Source organism: Amphiprion ocellaris, chromosome 23 (genome assembly GCF_022539595.1).
Source record: "Amphiprion ocellaris isolate individual 3 ecotype Okinawa chromosome 23, ASM2253959v1, whole genome shotgun sequence".
Classification (NCBI taxonomy): domain Eukaryota; kingdom Metazoa; phylum Chordata; class Actinopteri; family Pomacentridae; genus Amphiprion; species Amphiprion ocellaris.
The window spans coordinates 608,509-621,600 of record NC_072788.1 but is presented as its reverse complement, the minus strand read 5'-3'; the positions used below and the strand labels follow the sequence as shown (position 1 = coordinate 621,600).

At 40.4% G+C, this 13,092-nt stretch overlaps 1 protein-coding gene across 2 annotated transcripts in view; it reads right to left on the bottom strand.

The window, feature by feature from the left end:
- Positions 1-13,092, bottom strand: part of znf638 (zinc finger protein 638) — a 33,324-nt gene that overhangs the window by 12,699 nt on the left and 7,533 nt on the right. For both annotated transcript variants that reach the window (XM_055007627.1, XM_055007628.1), the window contains 20 exons: positions 12,686-12,747; positions 12,253-12,291; positions 11,853-12,137; positions 11,570-11,772; positions 10,645-10,847; positions 10,255-10,389; positions 8,931-9,029; positions 8,767-8,819; positions 7,956-8,329; positions 7,377-7,526; positions 7,252-7,286; positions 6,907-7,050; positions 5,573-5,701; positions 4,150-4,188; positions 3,883-4,014; positions 3,684-3,810; positions 2,254-2,424; positions 2,141-2,175; positions 1,202-1,360; positions 992-1,126 (listed from right to left, as the gene is read on the bottom strand). In XM_055007627.1, the coding sequence (XP_054863602.1) occupies positions 992-1,126; positions 1,202-1,360; positions 2,141-2,175; positions 2,254-2,424; positions 3,684-3,810; positions 3,883-4,014; positions 4,150-4,188; positions 5,573-5,701; positions 6,907-7,050; positions 7,252-7,286; positions 7,377-7,526; positions 7,956-8,329; positions 8,767-8,819; positions 8,931-9,029; positions 10,255-10,389; positions 10,645-10,847; positions 11,570-11,772; positions 11,853-12,137; positions 12,253-12,291; positions 12,686-12,747 (2,709 nt within the window). The remainder of the gene's footprint in view (positions 1-991; positions 1,127-1,201; positions 1,361-2,140; positions 2,176-2,253; positions 2,425-3,683; positions 3,811-3,882; positions 4,015-4,149; positions 4,189-5,572; positions 5,702-6,906; positions 7,051-7,251; positions 7,287-7,376; positions 7,527-7,955; positions 8,330-8,766; positions 8,820-8,930; positions 9,030-10,254; positions 10,390-10,644; positions 10,848-11,569; positions 11,773-11,852; positions 12,138-12,252; positions 12,292-12,685; positions 12,748-13,092) is intronic.

Sequence of the window (13,092 nt, the reverse complement as noted above, 5' to 3'; positions counted from 1 at the left end):
TAATCTCTTTTTTATTCGTCTTTATTTTCACTTATATAAACTCAGAGTATGCATAGTGACAAGAAAACACTAATACAATCGTAGCAGGCTATTTAATGATATATTTGCTGCAATAATTGATAAAATTAGGTTAGAAACGATAGAAGAGAAATGGCACGATAGACACTTTTCTATCGTTCTCACAATATGTATCGTCATATCGCCCAGCACTAGATGTACCCACAAACACAATGACCTTGCTCTGAGCACAGGCATGTGTTCTGCATGTGTACGTTATGTACGGATACGGAATCACGTGACCTAAATATGTAGCGGGAATTGATGGGACTCAGAAACACCACCACAGTTTAATCAATTGTTCCTTGGATCATTTCTGATGGCTAAGTCCTGATAAGTCCTCAGTGGTGGATTTGTAGTAGGATCACAATCATGTGATCATGTAGTGTTCACTTGTTGTCATGGTTACAGTGACACAGTGCCGCTATCTGGCAATGATACAGAAATCTTTAACAAATCCATGGATCCAGACTATAAGCTGCATCACTGCCAGAATCTGATCACTTGGTCCTTGTGTCATTTCTGATCTTCCCTGGAAATTTCATCCAAATCTGTTGGTCTGTTTTTGAGTGATATTGCTGACAGACAGACAGACAGACAGACAAACATCCGCCGATCGTCAGATAACTCTGCCGCGTTCGTTGGCAGAGTAATTAAAATATTTTTGAAAATGTGGTAACTAAAGTAAATTTGAAAATGTTTTCTTGGTTGTACTTCGTTTTTGCTATGTCTGGTTTTGTTTTCTTGGCTTTTCTGTGTATTTTTTTTGTTGTTGAAAACGGTTTCTGTTTTTTGATTTGAAAGTTGATTTTTGAACACTGGATGTTTTTTGTGCTTGAAGCGAGTTATTCTGTGTCTGTACTGTATTTTCATTTTGTAAATTTCTCCCTTAAATGTAAATAAAGCCTCAGACTAGGCTGTAGTGCTTCAGTACCTCAGCAGCTCCAGGATCCATGCGCTCTAAGATGAAGTGGATGCCAAGTTTGTGGTCTCCAAAAGAAACCGGAATTCTGAAGTGATTCTGTGCAAAAATTAAGCATTCCCCCCAGGAGTTGAAAAACACAAAGGCCTGTAGAGAGAGAAGAAAGTGTCACAGCGCTGTAAAATAGAAAGGTGTGGACTCATGTGGGTTACTAGTCTTTACCCTCCTCTGCAGTGTCAGCACCGTAACGCTGTGGAGCTCAGAGTGAAGAATAGGGAAATAACATCGAAGCAGCTCAACAAAGACCTCCTGTGAGTAGTGTTCTCCCGGCAGATTGGTGAGCATCACTGTGGGGTCTGCAGAACGCTGTATCCTGGCTTCCTAGAAGATAAAATTAAGACTTGAACACCTGATTAAATATGTAGCAGCAAATAACAGAGGAGAAAGAAGGTCATGAAGGTCAGATACAACCATTCATCACAATCATCACTTTGAGATGGTGGCGAACATGAACGCAGCTCTCTTGCTGGGCCGCAGCTTATAGGCGGGGCTCCAACCCAAACAGGTTGGGAACCACTGCTCTAGAGGGTCATCAACACAACAAAAAAGTCTCCAAAGCACTGAAAGCACGCACTACCTATCCAGCCCTAAACTGCTGTCCTCAGAAACTGCTGTCACCCTCCACCTCATGTTTGATTCTCTATTATATTTTATTTCACATGAAAATAACCACTGGGACTTAATAGCTACTTATGACTCTGGAACTTCAGTGCACAGTCTCCTCTTTTATATCGTGTGCAGTAGTTAAGTGACGATGTTTTCTAATACTGGAAGGAGTCTTTTATAACTCTAACACACCAAACAGGAATCTGACTCCTCATCTCATCGCATCCTGAATACAATGACAGTAAAGGCTTTCTATCTGGTCTATTGTAGATCAGCTGTAGTTCCTGGTTGTTCCACCAGGTGGAGCCTCTTACTGTTTAACACTGTAGAGACCAGAGGAGGCCTCACTCAGACTACAGGAAGTTCATGAGCATTGTGGGAGTTTAGCAGCAACGGGCACCTTGACAAAGACTTCCATGGAGCTTAATGACCTCCAACCAGTGTCCATGTGTTTAAGGTGGTATAGGATCAACTGTGTATAGAAAAGGTACTTACCTGAAAGTCTTTCCAGCTATTGAACGTCACATGATCTAGAAGTATAAAATGAAACCGGTCACTTTCTTTCAACACGCTGAAAGGTAAATTTAGTTTCGGCCTGTTTCTCTCACCTGGGATGATGAACCAAGGAGACATGGTCGGAAACACAAAGGGTCTAGTTCTCATCGTGACCCAGAACGGTGCCGTGCTGCCCTGAGGAACTCCACATCTTGTTGTTAGGACGGTTGCCCCGGCAGCAACATCTCTTCTGTCCAGCACGCCGTTTGGTTCCAGTCGCGATGCTGCTCAAACAAACAAACAAACAAAAAAACTGGAGTTATTTTTTATTCGTTAATTCATTCATAATCTTTCAGGTTGCAAAAGACGACGATTGTTGGGTTTAATGCGACATCTAGTGGTTCTAAATTACCACAAGTATTATTTATTAATGTATTCCACGCTAAGGAATGCAGTGGAGTTACATGACTATCTGTGCACGTCTGTCCGTCTGTCAGCAACATTCCTCAAAAACAGACTAATTGATTTGGATGAAATTTCCAGGGAAGGTCAGAAATGACTCAAGGACCAAGTGATTAGATTTTGGCAGTGATGCGGCTTATAGTCTGGATCCATGAATTTGTTTAAGATTTCTGTATCATTGCCAGATAGTGGCATGGCGTCACTGTAACCATGACAACAAGTGAGCCGATTGTGATCCTACTACAAATCCACCGCTGAGGACCACGAATGTTTATAAAACTGTAACTGAATAATTCCTACTTTTTAAAGAAAATGTTAATATTTTGAAGACATTTTAAAGTCATCTTGGACCCATTTTTAGTCATTTTTTAACCCTTCTCAGCCATCCTAGACCATTAACTCATGTTGGACAGGGTTTGAACAGTTAGGATTTTTTGAGCAAATTCTGGACTAATTTGAGTAATTTCTAGTTATTTTGCACATATTTCGGGTCATTTTTAACATTTAGAGAACATATTTATATTATGAGGTCAGATTTGAGTCATTTTGGATGTGTTTTTATTGTTTTTAGTCATCTTTGGAACCCTTCTCAGCCATCCTAGATGTTTAACTCATCTTGGACAGATTGTGAACAGGAAAAGACGATTATTTGAGCAACTTCTGAACAAATTTCTAATCATTTTGGACAAATGTGGAGATTTGTTAAAGATTTCTGTATCATTGCCAGACAGCGGCATGGCGTCACTGTAACCATGACAACAAGTGAACACTACATGATCACATGATTGTGATCCTACTACAAATCCACCACTGCAGACTTATCAGGACTTATCCATCAGAAATGATCCAAGGAACAACTGATTAAATTGTGGGGGTGTTTCTGAGTCCCATCAATTCCCGCCGCCTGCTACATATTTAGGTCACGTGATTCAGTACCCATATATAACGTACACATTCCGAACACACACCTGTGCGCAGGTCATTTTTTTATTAAAGATTTCACCCATTGGAAATGATACAATGACTGAGCAGCCTTGGAGGAGGACTGCTCTGTTTTCTAGCGCCTCAAACAAACACTTACGTAGTGGTGTAATCGTGCCTTCTGGTATTTTTATCCTGTACAATTTGTAGCTGTTGTCCTGTTTCAGGCGGCTGTACCAAAATCCGAGCCGATCAGCATCATGGTCGGAATCAAACTCGATGAACACCTGGAACAGGCACAGATTAGACTAACAGGTGTTTAAATTCTTATGTACTCGTAGGTGTCGGTGTGTTTATACCTTGTTGAGAAGAGGCAGGTAGTTTCTGACAGACGTGATTTCGGTCAGAGTTTTCCTGAGATCCCTGGCCTCGCTTGGTGAGATGTTCTTGATGAAGATCATTCTTGTTCCGTCATTGTTCTGCTGCTGCTGCTTAGCAAGAGAACACACATAGAAAACACACAACGGTTTGTTGTCACATTACATTTACAGCACAGACTGCATGTACGACAGTTTTCAGGATATTTTGAATTTGAGTTATACTACATGTGTGTTTGTTTTACTTACGAATCGCACCACTTTCATCAGACATTTATAAAAGCCAAGCTGAAACAAAAGCACCGACTAACATCAGTATGTCACATATTCAGTGTCCCTGTTCATGCAACTTAAAAATGACAATTATTGAGATAAAAAAATCATCTTAAAAATGAAGATCAGATTTCATTAGTTTCAATCACCACAGTCTAATTTACACCTTCTTCCAGCAGAAACACAACAATTCTTTGTTGGAATAAAGGGGCTCCTTTAAATAAATGTTTTCTATTGTGAATATTTCTATTTTGGGCTTTTTTACGGAATTTCTGCGATGATGAGGAGGCAGACACAAAGACGCTCTGGAGACTCAGATGACTAAAGTTGAGATGAAGGTTTTCTGATATGGGGAGAAGTGACACCGACAGAGCAGCAGCAGTACATGAAAGCAATGCCAGCATCAGTTCTGAGGATTCTCTCTGATCTTTGGGTTTATATTGTAGCTTGTAGAAGGTCAAATGCAGATTACAGAATAGCATGGGGACAATTTATCTGCTCAGGCACATCAGACTAAACAACAGCTAATCTTGACCAAGTCAGGGAGTCCTGACGTATCTTCTTCCTACAGCAGTTGTCTTTCTCTCATGTATCTTCTTCTGCAGCACCTGCCACTCACAGGGTCACATTAGAGCCAGAGAAGGCGTGAACATGCGCATAGGTTCACAGTAGGATAATCTGAGGTGACCTATAGGAGGTCCTCGACTTACATCAGAGTTCCATTCCTACGGCTCTACGTAAGTCGATTTTCACCGTAAGTCGGACCTCTGGCAAAAATGTAAAAGTCATTCCGTGCATCACGATATCAATCAGTTCTTCATAAAGTCATGAATACCAACAACTTTCATGCATTTATGAATCATTTTACTAGAAGATAACAGAATATGTTGACCTGTTTTTACAACTTGACCCATGTTGGTCGGTGTTTCTCCCTGTTCCCAGCGTTTTATTCTATCTAATTTCACTTCCATGGAGACGGCTTTCCTTTTCTTCCAAGCATCAGAAGAGTCTGACTTATACTGGGAGCCATAATGAAGGACAAAAAGTTAGTGAATGTAGCACAATCCAAGGTGGAGTACAACCAGAGAATGGAAACAAAGCCGTCTCATAGCGCTGTGACGACGTATTCATCCGCTCTAATCGTCAACTAGTTCCACATAACCAGTTCTGATGTAACGACGAAATGCTGTAAGTCGAGGACGTTCTAAAACAAGGACCTCCTGTATAGGATCTACAGGATGATCCAAGGTGACTGCAGTTAACAGATGCAACCTGCATGATATTCTGGGATGTCTTAAACTAACAGTGGCGAGGAAATATCTTAGCAAGGGGAAAGAGAGTAATTTTTCGTTCACAGGTTTCATAAAAACAAATCCTGCAGTGTTTTCTACATGCGTACCGGGTCCATTAACATGGCGTTGTTCACCACCTGCGGCGAAACTTTGGACCCTTTGAGTAAAAGGTTTCTGGAGCCTTTTGCTTTGAGAACATTTTGTAACTCCTTCACACCCGGCATCAGGGCAAAAGCCTGAAAGGAAAACCAGAAAACAAATGGTGTTTAAAGCACGAGATGAATGATTGAAAACATGTTAGACTGCAAGGTAGAGTTAATTTTAACCCCCAAAATTACACCATTGATCACAGACAGAAACTGTAGAAATGTTGATGACTAAAGTTGAGAGAAAGGTTTACTGATATGAGGAGAAGTGAAACCGACAGAGCAGCAATACATGCAGGTAATGCCAGCATCAGTTCTAAGAATTCTCTTTGATCTTTGGGTTTATATTGTAGTTGGGAGAAGGTCAGATTTAGATGATGGACCAACATGGAGACAACTAGTCTGCTTAGTCACGTCAGAACAGACGATATCTGATCTCCTGCAGTGTCTGCCTGTCTAAAAGCCGTTAAGACCTCAGAAAGGGAAAGAGCAATTTTTCCTTCACTGTCAGATGACAAAAATTCAAGGATTTTTCGGTAGAACTGCAGGCTGTGTTTCCACAGAAATCCAACATACTGGATCAAAAAATAAATGCAGCTTTTTTAGATTTTAGACAGGTTTTGGGTCATTTTGGAAAATTTTCTATTACTTTGGACAGGTTCTAAGTTACTTTCAGTTATTTTGGACCAGTTTTGGGTCATTTTGGACAATTTTTTGGGTTATTTTGGACAATTTTATATTACTTTGGAAAAGTTTTAATTTACTTTAAGTTATTTTAGACACATTTTGGGCCATTTTGGACAATTTCTTCAGGTTATTTTGGACAATTATACTGAGAGTAAAATGCAGCATGGCTCAGAAACAGTGAACAGAGGAGCTAGTAATTGGAGATGCATTCAGCATGGTGAAACATCTTTCTACTGATGATGAGCAGAGTAGAGAGGAAAAGTTTGTAGAGGCTGGAAACAGGGAAATAGAGGAAATAGATAAATATCTCTAATATGTGGAGTCTCCATGTTTTCCAGTGTTGGTGACACTTGTGGGAAACATGTCGGACACATTGATTCCAGGTTTTTCTCATTTTTTGTCAAATTAATAATTAAAGTAATCCAAAGTTTGTTTTGTCTTATGATTTCATATGTGGATATAGTGCAGACAAGACATTTCTGAGTTTTCTCTCCTTGTTTGTGGTTGTTTTGGTTCTAAAGAGGTTCAGGACTTTATATTGTTCCTCAAACAAAGAAAAGAAACTAATAGTATCATAAACACAGAATGAATAAATAGTGCTGATCTACCATGCGTGTCTGAGGAATGACATAGATGTAGTCGTCCTCATACTGAAACCCAAACGGGACAAGCAGATCAGCGACGTCCTGCTCTGTGTAGCAGCCATCCTCATACTTCGGCAGGTTGTTCAGGAATAGCAGCGTCTTTTCAAACTGGAAAAAAAAGAGTCACACTTTGGATGAGTTAAGAATTTGGAGATTAAGAAAAGTGCAAAGTCTCAGCGTGATTTAGAGTACGACATGATGTCAGACAAAGACAGAAAACGGTCAAACCAGATGAACAAAGTCTGGAGAAGTCTTCACAGATATAACAAACCCCTCACTACCTTCATATGTCTTTGTATAACAACTTACTGTAGACGAGAGGCATTTAGGCATCTTAATGAACCCTGAGAAAGAGAATCAAAGAAGACCAAATTAACAACTGTGACCACAAGTACAGGTTTATCATCTTCCGAGGGATTTCTAGGATTTCTTACTGAAATTTTTTTCACAGAGGTGTTTTCCTATCTCGTCCCCAACAGTCTGGGCAGGAACAGCAGCTGAAGAAGACGTGGTCGCTGCTGCTTCAGTCGACGATGACGGAACACTGATGGTTGATGCTGCATCTTTTTGGGTCGTTACAGCATCTTTAAAAGAAGCAAATATAATTTAAATGGATAGGAGTATTTTCAAAGATCCAGAAAGTCGTTTCTAGTTCAGATCTGAAAAAATTGTTGTCAATTCAGGTACAGAAGGTTGTTTTTCTAAACCCTTCGAAGTCTGACAGAAATTATGATATGAAAAACACGCTACAGTACTAAACAGTAATCTACTAAATATATATAATATGACATGCACGACCTTCCTCTTTTAATCAATCAACACGTTTTAATCAGTTAAAGTACAAACATTTGATCAATGATACACAATTTGTAGTATTTGTTGTACTTTCCTGCTGCCAGAAATGAACCCAGAGTGGAAAATACTACCCAACAAACACCCTGTTATCTCAGATAAACTGGATTTCTGTGGTCTTTTCATGGGATTTGTTGGCTCAGGCATTTTTTCCCACGTACCTTTTTGCTTCGTCTCCAATGTTTCTGGTGTGGTCTGAACTGTTCTGGCTGGTGGAGGAGTCTCACTGGGTTTTTCTGGTAAGACCTTCGAATCTTTCACTTCTTCACCTTTGCCAGAACCGCCAACCTTCTTGGATCCTAAAACCTTGGAAGCTCCAGCTTTCACAGCTCCTTTTGCAGTCACTTTGCCCACTTTTGTCTTTTTGACAGTTTGCTTGGTTTGTTGATTTTTGGCTTTGGAAACCAAAACTTTTGCCTTAGCAACCAGTTTGCCTGTTTTAGGTTTGTCGGCTGCAGAAGGCAGAGATGAAGATGTTCCAGTGGGGGTAAATTTAGTGCTTTGAGGCATGTCGATAGTGCACCCCATAGATTTTCTGTGAAGGAAAAAGTTACGTGAGGTCAAGTGGGATAAAAATCTGAGGTTTTCTTCCATCTGGCAGCAACTGTTTGTTTTTAAAGGAACAATGTGAATGACATTTAAAATAATAAGAAAGGACTCAATGTCACGTAAATAAAACACATAGAGTTCAAAGAAAGTACATTATGCTTCTATGCAAGTTAAGAATATAGGATGTTTGGTTTTATCTATTAATTGTGTACTTTTTTCTGCAAATAAAATTTACATAGAACAGATTTTGTCAAGAGGTAAATTACCAAAAGCGAAAATAGCAAGAACAGAAAATTCAGAACATACCAACTGAAAATCTGAAAACAAGCAGCAATATAATATTTTTTCAATAATATAAAAATCAAAAACAAGATAAAACTCCAACTACTGCTAAAAGAACAGTCCATGTGAAGCACATCTTACTGCTCAGGAGGCTTCGTTGGTTCCTTTGCAGAAGTTGGAAGAGGAGCAGCTTTCTGTAAATAAAGATGAATTCTGAATTAATATGATTGTTGACAGCATGATCAGACTACAGCAGACTGAAGTCATTAATATTTCCATGGACAGACACAGAAAAGCAGCGATACCTCCTCTCTGACGATAGTCACTGGCATCCCTTTCATGTTGATGCTATTGAAGCTCCTCAGTTTCTCGGCGTCTTCGGCGTTCTCAAAACAAACCACCGCCTACATGAACACAAACACACAACTTTATTTTTCAACACATGAAAGATAAAACGGCAACAGCTCATCATGTGTTTTAAACCAAATCCTGAATTTAAAACCGCTTCCAAGCTGATTTCCTTGAGTCTATCCACCTTTTCAATGCCATGTCTAAACATTTTAAACAAAAAAAGAACCAACACCGGATCAGCCATAGTCTTACATCAGAAAAGATCATTTCTTCAGCAGAAATCTTCTTGCATGCCGTCACACATTTCAATTAACCCATTTCTGAAAGCATATTTTCATAGGTGGTGATTCAACATGTCATAATCCTGTGCTGCTTTTTCCTTTACCATTTTTATGTTGGATATATTTAAACATGCATTCTGTGTATAATGCCAGGTGTATCAGTTATTGATCCAGAACTGGAGCCATTAATCAATCAACAGAGTTAACCTGCGACAAGCTATTTATCATTTGTTTAAATCGTGTTAAAACTGGCTGCAGTGAGGTGGCATTTGTTGCATTTTGAAATACGAAATGGACAAAACAAGCAATTTGAAGACGTAGCTTTGACTCTGAGAAAATATAAACTATGAAAATAGATATCAGTTAACCCTCTGAACCCCTGTAGTGGGGTAGCAAATGCTATTAGATTGATGACCAGAAATAAAACATATGTACTCAAAACATAATGGTTTAAACTTAAAGTATTATAACTTTTGACATGTATTGGAAAAATATGCATGAAATATATCACAAAATAATAAGGGTAAAATGTGGAGCAAAAAGTCTGAACATGTCTGGACATGTTCCCTGTAAAAGATGACCTAATGATCACTTAATGCGCATGTCTTCTGTAAAGTGAGATCTAGGGTGAAATATGATAACCTGACATCATGAACTGACCAATAGATTGAGAAAAGTATAATGGTGTCAAAACTGTCACTCCTATAATACGTCCTGTAGGTGTGGAAAAATGACCAACGCTCCCAGCATAAAAGACGGTGCACAGCTCAGTAACTTCAGTTCTTCTTGGGGTGTTATCAATGCTAAGAATTATCGACAAATAAATCCTGCTGCCCTCCAAATGCAGACTTCTCTTGGTGATTTTTTGAAAATCTGAACACGGTCAAGTCATAGACTCTGGCCCTGATTTGTAACTTAGTTTACACTTCATCACCCTCAAAAATATAGAAATAAACCACCAAAACAAAAATAACAGGAACACTCTATATATTCATACCTCCACTTTGGAGCGAAACAACACAACTGATTTGGTTTTTCCAAACTGCTCCACTGCAGCGACCACGTCACCGTGAGACAGACTCGTACGAACTCCTTGTAGCTTCACCATCGTTGGAGGAAGAGATTTAACAACCTGAGGAAACACAGAAATGTAGAGAAGATATAAACTTGGTCATGAAGAACAGACGAATTTAGAAGGAGACAAACACGTCTAAGCTCAGCTGTTCAATCCCACCTTCATGACATCAACAATAAGTCCTTCATGTGACAGGTTTAGATGTTTCCTGTTCAAGTCTTTGATTAAAGTCTGTAAGTTCGAGCCACAAGACTGGAGGAAGAAAACTGTTCACCAGATATTAACTGGCTGCTGCCAAACAAACACACCAACCTTTGGCTTTGTGGAAGAACTTGCTTCGCTCTTCTGAAGACTCGGCTTCGCTTTGGTTGACTTTGCTGCATTGGAGGAGGACGCTAAGGAGGCAGCAGAGGATGATGATGATGACTTCATCTTGGCCAGCTCAGCCAGTAAGGCAGGAGCCAGAGTTTTAACCACAGTCTCCAGGTCCGACTGACTCGACAGAGACTGGACAGCTACAAGGACAAAGATACAAGGGACAGTCTCAGTTTGGTGGTCTCAAAGTTTCTACTGAGAGCTGTTTATCAAGATCAAATGTAGAGATACAGAGAAATATTCAATAGAAACAATGACAATTAATCCACTTTGAGGACAAAATGCCAAAATTTCTGGTTGCAGCTGCTTCCTTTATACTAAACAACAGTGAACTGAATGTTTTTCAGACAATGTCGGACAATCCGCAGATTCGGCTCATCCCTTCGTCTCCCTCTTCTCTCTTCTGCTGGACGATGTCGTATGATCTGAATATTCGGCTCATCCCTTCGTCTCCGTTTCTCCCACGTTGGACAATGTGAATATTCGACTCGTCCCTTCATCTCCATTTTCTCTCCCCTGATCGTCCGATGTTGGACGATCCAAATATTCGGCTCATCCCTTCGTCTCCGTCTTCTCTCCCCACCGTCGGACAATCCAAATATTTGGATATTTGTCACTAATTGGGGCCGAATATCCGGAAACCAGAAATTGCTATTCGGGCCAGCCTTAGTACAATATCAATGTTTTTGAGACATCAAATAATCCTGTGCAACACTACTTGTGTATTTCTTGATTATTTTGTATTTTTCGACTGATGTCCCGACATTTCTGCACTGTCCCCTTTGCTGCTGTAACACTGAAAACTTCCTCACTGTGGGATTAATAAGGGATTATCTTACAAAACCTCTGCATTTTGTCCAACCTGTTGTCTGCAGCAGTTTCTTCGCCAGCATCTCTGTGCTGCTCGACCTCTTTCGGTGAGGGGACGACCTCTCCGAGGACGATCGTCTCTCACGACGTTTCTCATCCCTCCTCCTCGGGGAAGATCGTCTCTCGCGGCTCCTTGAACGTGATCGGTAACGGGAGGAGGTGGTTCGGTCATATCGTGGGGAGTTAGAGCGAGACCTGAGGGAAGAAGGAAAATAACTTTAAGGCTCGACTGATCTACCTCCTTGGCTTGTGTACACTGTTAACATTTCACAGACCTGCGAGTGTATCTGGAGCTGTACGGTGATCGTGATCGACTACGTTTCTCTCTCCTACTTTCTGACCCGTGATAGCGGCGAGGGCTGTACGAGCGAGAACGAGATCGACTGCTGCGCCGGTTCCTTCGACTCTCAGAGCCGTGATGGCGGACAGGGCTGTACGAGCGAGAACGAGATCGGCTGCTGCGCGAGCGGGAAGGAATCTCACGGCCGCTTCTCTGGTGACGACCTTGGTAAGTTTGGGCCGAGGATGAAGGTGAGGGCTTGGCATTGCTCCCTGGAGCTCTGAAAAAAGGCAGTGAACAAGGAAAACATTACTGAATAACAGAAAAGGAAAACTGACAAAGATCAGCGGGGATCTCAGCTGCTGTGGTTGATGTTTGAAGACAAAGAAACTTACCTTGGCAATGACGGTACCTCCCCATCCCACTGCGGGTATCTGATGGAAAATATCCAAATACACACATTAAAACAGAAAAGACGGCCATTTTTACAACAAAGGAGTTTCTACACTGAAGAAGCAATTCTGCAGATTATAACTACTAAAACAACACAGGAGGCACCCTAAAGAACTAATTTTTAAGTCCTGATAGGAGTTCCACCAAACTTCCAACACTGTATATTTACAGAAGCTCGTGGTTCATGGTTGAAGTTGCTTTACAAGCACTTCACAATAAGCTATACATGTAGCAGTGACTTGCAGAAGTGGCATTGAACTCCATCAGGTTTCTGTGCAGAATTGTTGGTCTATTATTAAATAAAATCTTTCAGGGAATCCTACTAAGTATAAAGATCAGTGGAAGAAACCTTTACAAAAAAAAAAAAAGACCAACCGTGTCCGGAGAAGTTTGCAGTTTTCAAGGTGAATACTTGTATTCTGGTGGGAGAACCAATCCTAGTAGTCAGAAGAACAACAAAAAGCAAAAAATAAACCAGGAAAAGAAGCCTTTCATACCCTTATAGTTACAGCTCACAGTCTTAATATACGGGTAACAAGGCTTTATCATGAAATGCAACAAATACAGGATTCACACTGTTGATAACATAAAATAAAAACAATCTTCTTGAATTCTGAATTCGGCGATGTCCGGCTCTTCAGTCCTGGCTGTTGTCAGAACTTCCTGAGGTTTGGTGGAGGTCATCATGGTTGAGATCTGGTTTGGTTCAGGGCAAAAACACTCCCCCAGTAATAACACCGGGTGTAGAAAATGGTCAAAATGTAGGAACCTGGTGTTTACTT